The 17,431-nt window shown below is 27.5% G+C and overlaps 3 protein-coding genes and 1 long non-coding RNA gene across 6 annotated transcripts in view; 3 read left to right on the top strand and 1 right to left on the bottom strand.

Annotated features, from left to right (window-relative positions):
- Nucleotides 1–605: 605 nt before the first annotated feature.
- LOC111675263 (follicle cell protein 3C-1) lies at nucleotides 606–1,557 on the bottom strand. The gene is made up of 3 exons (XM_023436000.2): nucleotides 1,446–1,557; nucleotides 890–1,380; nucleotides 606–834 (listed from the first exon to the last, which is right to left on the bottom strand). Exons 1-3 carry the CDS (start codon nucleotides 1,447–1,449, stop codon nucleotides 652–654), a joined length of 678 nt encoding a protein of 225 aa, XP_023291768.2. The 5' UTR covers nucleotides 1,450–1,557; the 3' UTR covers nucleotides 606–651.
- Nucleotides 1,558–2,264: 707 nt separating this feature from the next.
- Nucleotides 2,265–3,104, top strand: LOC111675249 (thioredoxin domain-containing protein 17-like). 2 transcript variants are annotated; one of them, XM_023435980.2, is made up of 4 exons: nucleotides 2,265–2,401; nucleotides 2,453–2,630; nucleotides 2,687–2,771; nucleotides 2,839–3,104. In XM_023435980.2, the coding sequence occupies exons 2-4, from the start codon at nucleotides 2,483–2,485 to the stop codon at nucleotides 2,987–2,989; spliced, it is 384 nt and encodes a 127-aa protein (XP_023291748.1). In that variant the 5' UTR covers nucleotides 2,265–2,401; nucleotides 2,453–2,482; the 3' UTR covers nucleotides 2,990–3,104. The 2 variants fall into 2 exon arrangements, with proteins under 2 accessions (XP_023291748.1, XP_023291746.1); XM_023435978.2 differs by having other exon boundaries at nucleotides 2,304–2,630.
- A 2,736-nt stretch (nucleotides 3,105–5,840) lies between these two features.
- Nucleotides 5,841–13,072, top strand: LOC111675252. The gene is made up of 3 exons (XR_006940213.1): nucleotides 5,841–5,879; nucleotides 6,210–7,025; nucleotides 12,999–13,072. It is a non-coding gene; the product is annotated as an uncharacterized LOC111675252 (long non-coding RNA).
- Nucleotides 13,073–13,821: 749 nt separating this feature from the next.
- LOC111675258 (cAMP-specific 3',5'-cyclic phosphodiesterase-like) overlaps nucleotides 13,822–17,431 on the top strand; it is a 255,235-nt gene continuing 251,625 nt past the window's right edge. For both annotated transcript variants that reach the window (XM_046946250.1, XM_046946249.1), the window contains exon 1: nucleotides 13,822–16,373. The gene's annotated coding sequence lies outside the window, so the exon portion shown is untranslated. The remainder of the gene's footprint in view (nucleotides 16,374–17,431) is intronic.

The following is a 17,431-nucleotide window of genomic DNA, read 5'->3' as shown; positions in this document are numbered from 1 at the left end:
CTATAACTAAACTTGAACTGAAATAGAACTAAACTGGAACTTAACTAGAACTGAACTAGAACTGAACTAGAACTGAACTAGAACTGAACTAGAACTGAACTAGAACTAGAATTGAACTAGAACTGAACTAGAACTGAACTAGAACTAGAACTGAACTGAACTAGAACTGAACTGAACTAGAACTGAACTAGAACTGAACTAGAACTGAACTGAACTAGAACTGAACAAGAACTGAACTAGTACTGATTTATAACTGCACCCGAACTGAACTAGAACTGAACTAGAACTGAACTAGAACTAAACTAGAACTGAACTAGAACTGAACAATAACTGAACCAGAACTGAATTAGAACTAGAACTGAACTAGAACTGAACTGGAACTAAACTAGAACAGTACTGGAACGGAACAAAAACTTAACTATAACCGAACTGGAACTGTTTTAGAACTAACTAGTACTGAACTGGATATAAACTAGAACTAAATAAGAACTGAACAAGAACGCGGTACTATAACTGGCTCCATATGTGAGATACATCAACTCAAAAAATAGCCAATCAATATTCATACAATATTAATTTTTTTATTTCATATTCTTAAAAACTAAACTATAAAACAAGATAATCCTCTAAACTTAAAAAAACGAAAGCCACTTATTTCTTAGAACAACTGTAAGGTAAACCATTTTTACAGCAATACTCTCTTCCGGCTGCCAAATTAGTATTATACCATTTATTACTACAATTGCGTACAAATAAATAAGCCCGTTCCTTGCGTATATCACGATCCAAAGAGGCGCACAAAATATTAGCCGAATTAGGTAAATGTTGAACAATCTAAAGAAGAACAATTTTCAAATTAACTCACAAAAATATTTATTCCATCACAAACCTGTTCCAAACATTTAGTTTGACACTGTTTCTGACCAATGGCATTGCAGGCAAACGAACGCTCTATGGTGGATGATATCGCTGGTTCTCCCTTGGGTGGTTCACTTGAGCCTTTAATAAATTGTGAACTTAAGAAAATGCCACAGGTACAGGAGAAATCATCTTCAGGTGGTGAATTGAGGGTGCTTTTAACATTATCGGTAGTGGTAATGGTGGTTTCTTCTTTGGATGTTGTTTCACTTGAATCGTTCGTCGAAGTATCTTTGCTGTAAGGAGTTGTTGCGATGACATCTTCTACTTCTTTTGATAATAAAGATACAGTACTATCCGTGGTTTGTATTTCTAATAAAATATCCTTTTTATCCTTGCCAAAAGTTTTTTCTTTCAAATGTATTGGTTTCTTATAGGCAATTTTTGTAATGGCCATGTCAATGCAACAACTTAGCATTATGCTTGAAATTATGAATGTGTAAAAGAAAATGGTTTTGAAATCTGAAAATAAGCAAAATAAAACATTTTATAATACGTAAATTTTCGTTTAATATTTTTGATCTTACCCATGTTAATTAAATTTCTTTACTGTCTAATTGTTTAGAATTTCCCTTAAGTTTTGTTTATTTAAATGCATTTTTAATATCAAGATTTATTTGCTGATTTTTCAAGAATTTCTTATTAAAATTGTTTTGTTTTTAATTATAGTTTATTGTTTTGGTTGTGTGAACATTTTTGCTTTAAAAGCATTTTACTGCGGGGTCATACTTCAGCTTGTTTTTTGAACTTGAAATCGAGGTTCAAGTTTATGTAGTGTTATGCAATATGTAGGCCAAATTTTCTTTTTTAACCCATATAAGGCAAGATTTTAAGCTTAAAACCCTAGGGTTTGAAAAATTTTAGTTCATTTCAAGTTAAGTTCCAGATTAGTTTTAGTTCAGTTCTAGTTCAGTTCTAGTTCAATTCTAGTTCAGTTCTAGTTCAGTTCTAGTTCAGTTCTAGTTCAGTTCTAGTTCAATTATAGTTCAGTTCTAGTTCAGTTCTAGTTCAGTTCTAGTTCAGTTCTAGTTCAGTTCTAGTTCAGTTCTAGTTCAGTTCTAGTTCAGTTCTAGTTCAGTTCTAGTTCAGTTCTAGTTCAGTTCTAGTTCAGTTCTAGTTCAGTTCTAGTTCAGTTCTACGTCAGTTCTAGTTTAGTTCTAGTTCAGTTCTAGTTCACTTCTACATTATATGAAGGAAGTAATTTCTAAATTTGTATAATTTACAAAAAATCTGTTATAAATTATTTTTCTTTAAAGTTAATTAATTAAAATCATAATTTAAATTCTAACGGTAAATATCTGCTTTTTACCATATTTCAACTCTGTTTCTAAAAAATAATTAGTTGGCAATATTGCATTGACTAAACAGCTGTTCAAAGTGACAACTACACAAAAATCTCCGGCTTTTTTTGCTATTTTGTTTTTCATTTATTATATTTCTAATATTAGTATTAATTTTATCACAAAATAGTTAATCAATCAAGGTAGTGTAATAAAATATTAAAAATCACTTGATTAATAAACAGATAAACCAGTTAAGCAACTGCTATTAAGGTGTAAACAACATGGTGCGCAAAGAATATACTAAAGGCTTTGAAGGTTATCAAAAATCCGTGGAGGAATTGTACAAAGATAAAAATACTCAATTGTATATTTACTTTACTGGAGAAAAAGATAGTAATGGTGTTAGCTGGTGTCCCGATTGCAATGATGGTAAGAACAGTGATCTTTTAAAGAAAGTTGGAAGAAAATAAAAAGTTTTTCTTTAGCTCAACCTTTCGTGGATGAGGCTGTAGAGAAATTTGCCACTCCGGAATCTATTTTACTTACCGTAGATGTGGGTGATAGGCCTTTGTAAGTTACATTAATTATTTATTTAAATTTGTGCTTTAAAAGTTAGTGTTTATTGTTTTTTATGTAGCTGGAAAGACATGAAAAATCCTTTCCGTCATGATTCCAATATAAAACTTATGGTCATTCCTACTTTAGTGCGCTGGAAGAGTGTGGTGCGTTTGGAGGGTGATCAATTAACTAAAATGGATTTATTAGATATGTTTTTCAATGAAGAATAATTTCGTTTTCTTAAGCATTTTCAATGTTTGCCATTTAAGCTCTAAAGTTGTGTGAAATTAATTATGTCAAAACACGTTTTTTTTACAAAGAATAAATAATAACATATTAAAACAATTATTGTGTTAAATGATAAGATTATTTTTTTATCAATGAGAGAAATCATTTAGAAGGAAATACTTTGTGCCGGTATAAATAAAATCAAAACAAAATTAACTCAGAATTGCCAACTTTAATTTGTTTTCTTATTGGAATGTCAAAGTTAGTGAATGCATTTATCTCTTTTTGACATTTAGTTTTACGTCTTCATCTACTGCAACTGCATTGCAAAAACGGGTACGCCGGTTTTATTTTTTAAATATTTTGTGTAAAATTAAAGTTTGTGTTAGTAAAAGTTGATAAAAATATAGTTAAATATATGATTAATAAAATGTGATAAAAGTTTTTACGCAGCAAATGTTTTTTACAAAGTTATACGTCGCTAAAGAAATTTTTGCAATGTATTGTCGTGTTATAGCGGGAAATTTGAGGTTTTTTTTATTAGAGTGTGTAAAAGTATTAGTGCGTGTGTGTGTTTGCTTTAAAGAAGAGTTAGTTAATTTGTTGAAAAGTTGGTTGAAGTGAAGAAAGGAAAAAAGCGAAATAAATGAAGTTAAGAAAAGTAATTTAAAAATAAAATAAATAAAAGGGAAAAGTAAAAATGTAAATAAATGCAATTAAAATATAAAAAAATTAATTATAATAAAATCTAATAAAGTCTTCTTTGATATAAAATTCTGTCCGGTAAGTAAAAAAAAACTATTCATATCGTAAATTCTTAAAACTTTTTATAATGAAAATTAGTGACAGGGCTACGTGGTAGTCAGTAACCACGGCAAATCAATTTTCTGGAACCATTCAAAGACAAATATATGAGTTTTCAATCAAATAATCTACAATTTTGGTTACTAAGTTTCTTTGGATTACACAGAGCAACGAAATGAAGCGGTATCTAATCTTTTTACATTTATGTATTTTTAGGGGCAACCGATGATATTGCATATTTTGTTCATATATTACGGAAAAAAATAATTAATATTTTTCTAAAGTTTTATTTAAATGGTTTCAAAATTAATCGACCGTTTTGAAAAGGTGTGATGAATTGAGGAATGGTGTTTTATTTTCTTCCAAAATACCACACTGATAGCAAAATACTTTTCATTTATGAGAATCAATTAAAAAAATGATACATTTTATAAAAAAACCGCAAAAATTCAATGTGGAATAATACAAAAAATCGTTTTTGTCGATTTCAAATCGATTCTATTTTAAAAATGATTTTCATCACATATCTTAGTATTTTAATTAGCTTTCAAGAAAATTTACCAATACTCCCAATATGTTGATCTTGCCCCTCTTAGTTTAGTGATAAACATTTTTCGATTTTACTAATAATTTAGATATATATTTTCATTTATCTATTTTATATTTGGGGTATTAGAACTAAAAATGTGAAAAATTGGTGGGTAATACCAAATTTTTGTTTCCATATTTTGAATCAAAACACCATAACACTGGGATTAGTGGAAATAATTTCACTCCGGTAGGTTAGTGTGGCCTCCGGTAGGTTAGTGGTTAGAGTTCTAGTATGGTAGACTGGAGGTGGTGGGTTCGATTCCCACCTAAAGCACTAGTTAAGGAGCGCACAACAGGCCTGAGGCCTAGGTGTATTTCTTGGGATTTGATGTATATATGTACATCCTCCTTTCAAACTAACTAACAAACTAACTAACAAACAAACTAACTAACTAACTAACTAACTAACTAACTAACTAACTAACTAACTAACTAACTAACTAACTAACTAACTAACTAACTAACTAACTAACTAACTAACTAACTAACTAACTAACTATACATACATATGATCATTGGCCTGTAAATATTTAAGTTTTTACAATATTACAAAAAAATATTTGTTTTCTTTGTAGATAACATTTTAAATGTCCTGGTTTCAATATATGTTGAGTTCGGTCTAGGATAAATAAATTAATTTTAAAGAACTGGAATGATATGAGGTATTAATATCATGTGAAATGAAATTAAGAGGCAAATTTAGTAATGTTTCAAACATTTTTGTTAAATAATTACTAACCCCCTTATTACAAACAAAACTCTTATTTAAAAAAAAAACGTTTTTATTTAAAAAGACCACTTTTATGTAACACACCTTTTAATTATTTTCGTTTGTTTTTGCATTTCCTCTATTTATTTCAAAATTCTTACCTAAAGTTGGCAACACCAATATTGTGTCTAATAAGAATAATCATTCACTATGAATTGCATCCATTTGACATTTAATTAATCGGACTATTTAAAAAAACTAAATTGCAAAAACGAATACGCCGGTTTTATTATTTAAATATGTAGGGAAATATAAAAACTACAATAAATAACAATTCATAAAACTTTAGTCAAATATGTCATTTATAAAATGTGATAATAATTTTCAAGCAGCAAATGTTTTTACATAAAATAAACGTTGTTAAAGAAATAAGTAAAATTGCAAGCAAATACATAAATGAATTTGTTTTGTAAGAGCGGGAAAATGTGTCGTATTGTCAAAGCAAATAATAATGTTAGCAAGTGTGTGTGTGTTAAAAAGTGAAGTTGTCATAAGCATGTTAATTGCATGTTAGTGTTGACACATTCATGTTAAAAAGGTAGGAAATGTATTGAATATTAGCTGCCAAATGTAATAAGCGAGAAATGGAGTTATTGTTAGGGGAATTGTGGAAAACGAAATTGCAATGCTAAATAAAATAGAAAATAAAATTCAAAAATGTTGATATAATACAAAAATGTAAAGAAGTTATGGATTGAGAGCGGTTTTGGAAAATATTGGAACAAAATGTAAATTCCTTGCAAAAATCTCATAATGTTGATCTATCTATCTATCTATCTATCTATCTATCTATCTATCTATCTATCTATCTATCTATCTATCTATCTATCTATCTATCTATCTATCTATCTATCTATCTATCTATCTATCTATCTATCTAACTATCTATCTATCTATCTATCTATCTATCTATCTATCTATCTATCTATCTATCTATCTATCTATCTATCTATCTATCTATCTATCTATCTATCTAAATAACTAATTTTCCATTTACTTTGAAAAATACCCTTTCTATTTTTTTATTGTTCTGTAAATGTTACTCTTCTTAACGGAAGTTACTGCTGCCACTCAACAATTTCCTGTCAGTAACTCAGATCTCTTAAAAATCTAACGGTTAATGTTAAAGAGCTACGCACAGCACACAGAGAATCTTTTATTCTATACTCTCCCCAAAATAAAACTCAATTACTACTACAACTGAGTGTAAATTTGAGTGAAAATCAAGAAAAACTGATTTTTTCACTGATGTTCTGTGCTAAAATCAAGTAAACAAATGATATGAATGCAACAAAACCAAACAGCGTACTTTCGAACGTCGGGGTAGAAAGACCAAAGTGTTTTTAAACGTATAACGGCGCGCGTATTGTTTGTGGCAATGGAAAAAATAAAACGATTTTTTTTTGGAAATACAATTGAAAAATATACTTGAATAAAACAAAAAATAAAAAATTTCTTTTACAATTTAAAAAAATAATAAAAAATTAAAAAAGTACATATTAACGTAAATAAAGTGTTTGAAAATTAATATACTAAAAATAAAGTTAATATATAATAAGTTTAGTGTAAATTTATGTATCTATTATATGCAAAGTCAAGTTCGAAAGAAAAATATATTCAAATATATTACATGTGTTTGTAATGATGAAAAATAAACGTATAAAATACAACTGCTAAAGTTACTCTGATAAGCAGGGGTTGGAAAATTATTGTTTATGTTTTTTTCTCCTTTGGAAAACAAAATTCCCCCCAAAAATTAAGTTTTATAACTGTTGCTTCTCAAAACAAAGTGACAAACTTTTATGTGAAACGCACCTACATAAATAAAAATAAATAAACTCAATGGATTTGGAAATACATATTTTTTCTCTTAAGTATGTTTTAATTTAATATACGACTCATAAATAATTATAAATCTATAGAATTTTGGTTAAAAACAATATTTATCAAACAAATCGAATCAATAACTTTTTTTGTCACTTTGACAAAAGGTGTTAATGAAATGACACTCTTTGCTTATCACGTTTTCTATGTAGACATTTTAAGGGAATTTAACAATTTGATAAATTATAATAACAAAAATATTGGTTAGTATAATATTAAATATAAATAACAACAAAGATTATTATTTTTCTATAAATTAGAAGAAATTGTTGTTATTACTACTTATTTAACTTTGTGTCAAATCACAAACAATTTAATTTAATTAAATCTTTAGAAAAAACAAGCACACAAACCTTTTCATATAATTTTATTTTTTATTTTTTTTATTTTAACAAACAAAATCTTGATGTGCGTCATATTGAACTGTCCAGCTATAAATTAACTAAAACAACAAATTTACACATATATGTATGTATGTATGTATATGAAGAAAATATTAATAATTTTCATAAATTCTCAACAACAGAAAATTATTCAAATAAAGAAAAACTCATAAATTTATAAATTATGATAGAAATAGAAAATATTTTTGTGAAGAAAAATAAAATAAAAATTTATAAATTTTTTTATATATTTCTAATTAATTTATAAAATATTAACTCCTGAACAAAATAACATAAAAATTAATTATATAAGGTTAAAATGTTATATATAAAAATACTAGAGCTACAAATTATATTAGAAGAATAAATTTTAAAAAAATATATATTTTCTAATATTTTGCAAATAATTTTAAAATTAAAAATTAATTCATGTTTTTAAGGAAAAATCTTTCAAAAATTTAACTCTTTATATATTTATGTTTGTTTGTACTTTCTTCTGATATCAATAAGCACTTTCACTAGGACACTTGTTGAAATTCTTGCTTGCAGCCTGGACAGAAAATGCTTAACAAGTTTGTTTAATGTTCATATGTGATTCTCAAGACAAACTGAAACTCGATTTATTGAGATAATTAACAAATTTAAAGTCCGTTTGCATGGAGTCTGATTTAAACTTCTATAAACATATATTTGCTTAAAAGCTCTATTTAGGGGATGCGGTTTTATGGGTATTAGGTTCGTCCTTAGGTCGAAATAAGAGTTTGTGGCAAATTTCATAAAATTATTTGGAAAATCGCGACCAGTATCGTGCACACAAGCCATACGTGGATAACAGATGGACATAGCTAAATCGACTCAAAAAGTTAATCCGATGCGATTGGTACTTTAAGGTAACTATAGGACCAATTTGTTGGGATGTGGAAAGCCTAACACATCTTTCTTAATAATTTTGAACAGATATTGCAACAAGTGGCCGAATAAACTTCACATACAATTGTCCAGTTCACAATCGGTGTTGTAAGGTTGTACTGTAGTATATCGTATTTTTTATTATTGATTTGTTTTTGTTTGAAAAATTTTTATGACATACAATGCTACAACGACACGACATCGATTGTGAATTGGACAAATATCTTACGTTTCGAATACATTTTTCATTATTATCATTAAATATTTAAAGAAAAATCTGTAGTTATTATGATGTTTAAAGTTGTGTTCAAAAGCTTCAGCAATGGGTTGTTCAATGTCAGACATAGTAAATTCAGTAATTATTTAGTTTTTTAGTACTTTTTGGCATCGAAAAACACCACGTAACTTCATGACATATTAATTACTTTTATAAACTTTTAGTCAATAGACTAATTTATTTATTAGTCAATAGTCTGGTCCATAGGAAAGTTAATGGGCATTTCTATTGTCTTGTAAATAGGCAAGTCAAGCGTCTAATCAATACTAGTCCATAGACAAGTCTGTGGACTTGTCCCAAGACTAGTCAATATACTAGTTTACCGACTAGTCAATATACTAGTTTACCGACTAGTCTACTGACTCAATAGATTAGTCAGTAGATTTGTCCAAAGACTAGTTAATATACTAGTTCACAGACTAGTCCACAGATTAGTCAACAGACTAGTCAATAGACTTGCCAGTAGACTAGTCAATAGACTTGTCAGTAGACTAGTCAATAGGCTTGTCAGTAGACTAGTCAGTAGCCTAGTCATTAGACTGGCTACAGACAAGTCAGTAGACTAGTTCACAAACCAGTCAATAGACTAGTCTACAGACTAGTTAATAAACTAGTCCGCAGATTAGTTAATAGACTAGTCAATATACTAGTCCACAGACTAGGTACTAGACTAGACACTAGGCTTGTCCGCAGACTAAGCAGTTGACTATTCCACATACTAGTGAACATACTGTTTCAGAGAGTAGTCAATATAAGGCAGCAATCTTTATTTCATATGCGAGTAAATTTTTAAATGAGATGGTTTTAAATTTGCTTTACATTTTCTTATAATAAGCGAGGAGAACCATACATTGAGAAGCTAAAGAAACTCTATGTAAAGAGTTTGGAGACTTTCCAGGCTCGCTTACAAATAACTACTTAAATAATTACTTAAAAAGTAGTTTTGTTATAGAATCAAAATATATACAATTTAAAACGGTAAAACTCAAACTTAAGTGCTTACATACCTGATTAGACGGTCTGTAGTAGTAATTGCAAAGTAAGTAGTTATTTAAGAGCTACCCATTACCAAGTACTTTTGTTGGAAACTTAGAAAAACTAAACCATAACTGTAATATTTTTAAAAATAAAGTTTTCCATAAAAAAGAAGATTGCTGCCTTTGTTTCTAAACCTTTGAAATATCCTTATTAAAGCAATTTTAAGGTTTTTGAAAAAGATTTTTAATTAATTTTATTTATTTTTCTTTTAGCTTGTTAAAAACTTCCGAGTAGAATGAAAAATAAAGCCTATTTAACAAAAAATTATATATTCTACTCAATAATAATAAAATAAATATTTCTTCAGAAATTAAAAATAATAAATAAATTTAAAAAAGTGAACACAACTTAATTAAAAAATTATTTTAAAAATTAATATTAAATGCACAAATTATTTTGAAAAAGAAAAATGTTAAAGAAAAAATAGTTTCTAACTCATACATTATTTTATATGCTAAATGAAATTTTAATCACTATTATAAAATAATAAAAAAAATATTCAATATACAAAAAAATAAAATAAATTATTTAAAAAACATCTTTAAAAGATTGAAAGAAATTTCTAAAACAACAAATATAACTTAAAAAATAAAATTTATATTTAATAACAATTAATATATCAAATATTACGATTAATAACAAATTATGAAAGTTCTAAAAAAATACTTTAAAAATTGTTTTCAATTAATAAAACATAAATAAAATCTATGAATGAATAAAAAAAACCTAAACCCTAATAATACAAAAAATAAAAGCAACAGCTGTACAACTATACAATGATCACCACCTTCTAACAACATTACCCAGTTTTACAATCTGCCCGAATCTTTCAAATCACTGCAAAAAATTAAATAAAGATAAAAAGAAAGATAAAAAGAAAAAAATGTCAAACAATTTCATTTAGCTGTCAAATTTTACATGACAAATCATTTTTTAATTAAATAAATTTTGTATATTTTTTCTATTTGTGTTTATGAAGAGAGAAAAAAACGAACCTGAAAATTAGTTCATTTTAATAAAGTGATGTTGAATTTACATTCATGAGTGATCGTTTTTCCCTTCATTTCTCGTTTCTTTTAATTCTCACGGCACTTTTGATCGCGTTGTGTAATTTTCCGAATTTGTACGCACAAGTTTTATTTTTAACGCTCTAATGATTTTCGAAACGATATTAACGGTAAACATATGTGTTTGATTAATTTTCACATATACATACGTAAATGCTAAATAACGGTCTAATAAATGTTTGCTTGTAAAATAAATCATATTAAATTGTTGTATTTTTATGGCAAAATATTATTGTTTGTAAATAAATAAATACGAGAATATTAAGGTAAAATTGTTTAATGTTAAACATTTTTAATTAATGTAACATATGTAAGTGTTCCCAACTTTATTAACGATTGTTAATATAAGCTTCTACTAATGTTTGCCACTAGGCAAAATAATAGAACCTAACCCTTATATTTATAAATGCTTTTTAAAGTTATTGATGGTTTATTGTAGGAATTTTGCATGGAAAATGTGCTCAATAAACTTAAGATAAGCACTTAATGTCTTTATGAATACGGGGGTAAACTTTTGCATTTACTTTATCAGCCCCAATAGCAATTGCAAATTTACCTATTTTCTCTTTATGTTACACATGATAAATTTTAAGATTACAACTCTAAAAGTTTCCCTATTTTGTACTCAATTCATAGGGGAGATGCCAATCCCCTATTGTTAGTCCGAACATTTGCTTTCCAAAGGTTGCAAGTATGTCAATGATCTTATTTGCAAAATTTGTACATATCTGCTCTATTAGTTTCCTAATCCCTGCAACAAATATGAGGGTTCAGACTAGATACTGAATCGGTTACACATTTAACACCAAAAAGTTCATAATTTTTCAATAACATTCGTTATTGAAAAAAGTATGTTGTTGTTAAAGCAACATCAACAAAAGTAAAAAGGAAACGAAGTTAACCAAAAATATAAATGTGTTACCATGTGACAATACTATGTTGTCGAACAGAATGTTGCCTTGTCGAAATGACAACGATTCGTTGTCGAAATTATCACCATGCATTGCCAAAATATTATAAAGTGTAATCGAATTGATAAAGTGTTTATAATTTTTCAATAATATTCGTTCTCAAACTATATACGTTGTCAAAACTGCAACAATTAGTTGTCGAAATCTAAATTTTATGCACATCCGTTGTCTAAATGTAAACAAACTGATAACGGATTGTATCAATTACGGTACAGATTATTTTCTACAGATTATTTTCTTCTGTGTTAATGTTTTGCTTCAGTTTACTGTTCATAAAGGAGAAGAGATTAGATTGGTAAAAATATCCGCAAAATTTCATATTATTTGGTTTTCTATTATAGACCTAGAGTTTATTTCTAACTAACGATGATTAATACTCAGGTTGTCCAGAATCTATAAATTGTAGACTATAAATGAATCTATCAATTATTATCTTTTAGGTTTAATTTTAGATTTTCTTTTATAGGGAATATTATGAACTATTTGACACCCTTTGAATCCCTAAAGTGGATTAGCTTCTTACTTATAGTTGTAGTGCCAGACTTTAACATTCTGAAATGCAAATGATAAGCCTAGAGTATTCTCTTTTATTGTTCACCCAAGGTGTTATTACAATTCCTGAACAAAGAGGTGTCTTACTTCTAAACTGAGTTCGTCATCTGGTACAAGGTGAACTAATTGTTAAAAAAGGGTTATATTGGGGATATTTTTGAAGGCCCAACATCTAAGAATCATAAAGTAATTGTGGTTGAAATCCAAATGAAAAAATGTAAAGGACTCTGTGATAAAGGGAAATGTTTTAATTCCTTTCTTTAAAAGTTGTTCTTCTAAAAAATCAGGAAAGATTTCAAAATATAAGAGATTTTTCGTTAAAAGCCTATGCATGTTGAAGTGGCTACCAAATATTTCTTTCAATGCGGGCTACAAATCAACAGGTACCACCTCCTCAGAAGGGCTTTGTCATTAATTGTCTCTCGGAAAGAAATTGGGTACGAATGCTTCCTTACAATATTTAATAACTTGCACTTTTTAATCGATTTTCTTATGTTGCCTTTAAAAAGGGCTGTTTAAAATTTTGGATTGTTTTAGGCATTAACAAACCACTCCATTACAAGGACTTATTATATAACGAATAGTAAATTGCTATTTTTTTTTTGTTTAAAACTACTAAAACCTTTTAAAACCACTCCAAACATTTATAGTATTAATAGACAGCTTTCTTTTTTTAATTTAAGTTATTATCATTTAGCAAACAAACACCACGCAACTTGAAATTGATTAAAATCTAACAAATTATTTCCTTTCGTTTTCATTACAGATTGTCGTCGTAGTTCATTCATTCAACACCACAACTATAACAACAACAGAAAATATACGCGAAAATAACTAAAATAAAAAATTAAACGAATATTTTACTAACAAATCTAACACGTAAACGTTAACTAAAGAAAATACGTCAAGAAAATAGACAAAAAAAAAATGAAACAAAATTAAAGAAAAACAAACGAATTTAAAATGTTTCATTTCCGGTTAAATGAAAAGAAAATAAACTAAACCTTATCTAGTGGTGTAATTTACAAAAAAAAAAAAAAAAAACAAAAAATCGAATATTTTTTTGCCTTTCTATTTAATAAAACTTTAATTGGTTCGAACAACTACAATAACAACCGCCACGTAAATAACAAACACATACCTAACTACATATATGTATGTGTATAAAAAATAACATACAAATAATACCTTTAAACCAGAGGGTTGTGTTAAAATTCACCCACCCACCAAAATAAAATAAAAAAAATAATAATATCTATAATAAAAGAAGAAGAGTAGTGTTGTATAAATAAAGTAAAAACCTACAACAACAACAACATATAACATACTCAACACTAAACAAGTTGTAAGGTGAGTTGTTACAGCGTATAGTACTTAATTGATTAGTGAGCAAAAGCGTAAGAGTAAGTGCAGAGTAATTGTTTTGCAAATGAGTGAGTTTTCTTGTTGTTGCTGTTAAAGGGGAGGTAGGGTAGTGTTTTGTTATTAAATTTTTGTTTATTTAAGGGAGATTTTTATAAAGGTAGAAAATGTTTATGTTTTATACTTTTTTAAAAAGCTTTATAGTTTGTTAGCTATTTTAGTTTTATTTTTAAGTTTTCATTTTCTTATTATTAGTTATTTTGTAATGTTTTTAACCATCTATTGCCTTTTTTAAAGATAATATTGCGCAGTTTTGCTTTGATTTTTTATCTTTATCTCTTAAGAGTATTAAGAGTCTTTAATTTGCATTGAAGCTCTCAGTAAGGCTAATTTAGCTGGTTTTGTGAGATTTTTAGTGATTTTTGTTTGCTTTGGAAATTAAGAAATAACCCCCTTATTTTGTAAAACACTTCACCTTGCGTTGAAAATATTTTCATACAAATTTAAAAAAACAAAAACAATTTATATATAAAATGAAGTGAGGGGAAGGGATTTAAATCTTCATTTTAAAAACTTAAGACTTTGGCTGAGTTTTACACTTCTTGTAAAATACTAAGACGATTAGTATTATGTCCGTCTGTATCTCAGTATTTGATATTGATTAGGAAACATCTGTCCATCTGGAAGTCTGATGTTTTGAAGATAGTGACCAGAATAGAGTTGTTAAGGGGGATGACAATGGACTACTCTATTTAATTATAAAGTGAGTAGCTTATGATTGGTCTAGTGACTAGTCTACTGATCAGTTTAAAGACTAGTCTAATGATTAGTTTGACATTTTAAGATGATCAAATTATGTCCGTCTGTGTCTAAGTTTTTTGGTATTGATTAAACAACAGCTCTCCATCCGGCTGTCTGTTGTTTTGAAAATTGGTCCCAGAGGAATGACAATGGACTAGTCTATTAATTAATCTAATGACTAGCTAATGATTTGTATAGTGTCTAGTGTATTGATTAGTATATTGATCAGTTTAAGAATTAGTCTAATGACTAATGTATTGACTAAACTAATGAGTAGTCTATCGATTAGTCTATTGATAAGCCTATTGATTAATCCAATCTAATGACTAGTTTATTGACTAAACTAATAAGTAATCTATTAATTTGTTAATTGATAAGTCCAGTCCAATGGCTAGTATAATGGTAAGTCAAAAGACTAGTCACCAGACTTATCAATTGGCTAAAAAGTGTAGTCTATTAAATAGTCTATTAACTAGTCTTTTGACCAGTCTTTGAATTAGTTAAATGACTAGACTGATGTCAATGCTTGATTGCCAATTGATTAGTTTTATAAAATGTCTAATGACTATTTTTATCACTAATCTATTGAATAGTATAGTCTAATGACTTGTCTACTGTCTAGTATTTTGACGAGTCCATAAAAAAGTGGCCTAGTCTGTTCACTATTGGTTCATTGACTAGCCTCTCCTAATTTAAACATTAGTTTATTGATTAGTTTGAGCTAGAATTTTGTCCAATCTATAAACAAGTTGACAAATCAGTCAAGGTACTAGTCTACTGTCTAGTCTATTTATTATACGATTAATTTGTCTATTGACTAGTCTAATAAATAGTCTCTTGCTGATAAACTAGTCTACTAGACTTTTGATATGTCTATGAACTAGACAATAGTCATATCTCGTTTATGGATACTATAACAGTTTTTCGTTTGTCCTAAATTACTACTTATGTATTTCTTCCACAAACTTGGCAATCCGGCTCCTACTCTGCCATTTATTTTATTCAAATTCTTCTTTATTGTAACACAAATCCTTTGTTATTTGCACATTTTGCTATTTGCAATACTACACTTTAGCTCTTTACAGCAAAGGATACAACTCTCGCTCTCTATTTTGTCACTTTATATAACACATCTCTCTCGTTCTCTCTCTTACATAACCACACAAACACATGTTTTATTTTGTTTACAATTGAAAACCATACATGTACCATTACACTCTTTGTTTTTTTTTTGCACAGTTTTATTTATTTCTTGATTTCTTAAAAGAGTAAAAATCACTAAAAATCAAAAAAAAAAAAAAAAAAAAACAGAGGAAACAACATCATCTCCTAGTAACAGAAACTAGTAGAAAGGAAACCAATCCCTATAAAACAACAACATTACGTTAGACAGAGATAACTTTGAAAAAATAGGAAAAAAATATTAAAAACAAATTTGTTGTAACTGTAGAAGCAAATCAAAGAGTAGGCAAAAATAGGAAATAAAAAAATAAAATAAAAATCCTCACATAAAATCATAGAAAATTAGAAAACATAAAAGAGTTTAAATGCACGAGGCAACGTTAATGGCAACTAGTTTAGGTCTATAAACCGTTCTGTAAGACCGTATTTAGGATTTAAATAAAAGCAGGACGTAAAAAAATTAAATAAATAAAAAGTGGAAAATATAACAAAATTAAAGAAAAATGTGTCAATAAATAAAAAAAAAAAAATAAGAAAAATCTATAAATAATAATAAAAAAAATTAAAAATATAATAAAAAAATTTAAAATAAAAAGTGTTAAATATTAATTAAAACAAAATAATTTTAAATAAAAAAATAACACAAATTTGTGAAAAATAAAGTTTTTAGTCATCAATGCTGTATGTAGTTGCTGTAATTTCTGTGTCAAATTGTAATTTTTGTGTGTCATTCATCCAAAATCCAAACATCTTTAAGCAGCTTTAAACATCTTTAATCTTTAAATTATTGACTAAGGTGAGTGTTTATTTGTTTGTTTTTTATTGTGCTAAAATATTTTGTAACAAATATAAGTACTTATTGTTTTTATTTTCGTCCTTAAAAATATTATATAAGATTTTTCTTCTTATTTTTAAGAATATTTCTTTCTTGTTTTAGGAAAATCTGTTCCATTACACTTGTTTTTACCATTTATCTTTTTGATGTTGTAATCTAATACTTACTGGTATTTATTTGTTTGTGTAGTTAGTGGTGTTCGTCCTGGCTCATTCATAATATTGTGTCACCATCTTGTAACTTGCTACCAACCATCGAGCCAAAAAACAAATAAACCCTGACTTTTCTTCTCATAATTTTTCTCCAAGAATTTTTCCCCCATTTTGTTTTTGTTTGCTTAAAGCCGAAATAAATACATATATAAATATATTCATATATTTATTATACACATACATATATATCAGACTTCTTTACTGCTGCCTTTCATAAACCAGTAAACAATTTGATACAATTGTAGTCATAGTTTTGCTATAAAAAAGGATATTGGTTTTGTATTGTTTCTAGGGTTTAACAAAGATTTTGGATTTCTTTTTGTTGTTTTTCCTTATCTTCTTTAATTCTTTTCAGTATTTAAGAAGATTTTGTATGAAACAATATATTTCTTTATCGGTTTACATCTTTAGAGAAAAGACTATAGTTGATGAAATTAAAGCTTTTGATTGATATAATTATTTGTGTAAGATATATGTTAGAAATGATAACTAAACTTAAGTATTTACTAGTTTATATTAAGGCCAATTTATGACATCAATTTCACGAACAATTAAGAAGAAAGAGCAATTGACAACGAGAATTTGGTGAGAGTGCTTGTAACCAATTGAGAATAGTTTAAAAGTAAGTTTGTATGTGCAGTTATAGCTTTCACTCTTAGTAGTAACATAGTAGTGTAGAGTCTATTCTAAGGTTTACACTAGACTTTACTATAGACTAGACTATAGACTAGACTATAGACTAGACTATAGACTAGACTATAGACTAGACTATAGACTAGACTATAGACTAGACTATAGACTAGACTA

This window comes from Lucilia cuprina, chromosome 3, assembly GCF_022045245.1.
Source record: "Lucilia cuprina isolate Lc7/37 chromosome 3, ASM2204524v1, whole genome shotgun sequence".
NCBI classification, from domain to species: domain Eukaryota; kingdom Metazoa; phylum Arthropoda; class Insecta; order Diptera; family Calliphoridae; genus Lucilia; species Lucilia cuprina.
Note: the sequence above shows the minus strand (reverse complement) of the source record. Positions and strands in the feature narration are given on the sequence as shown.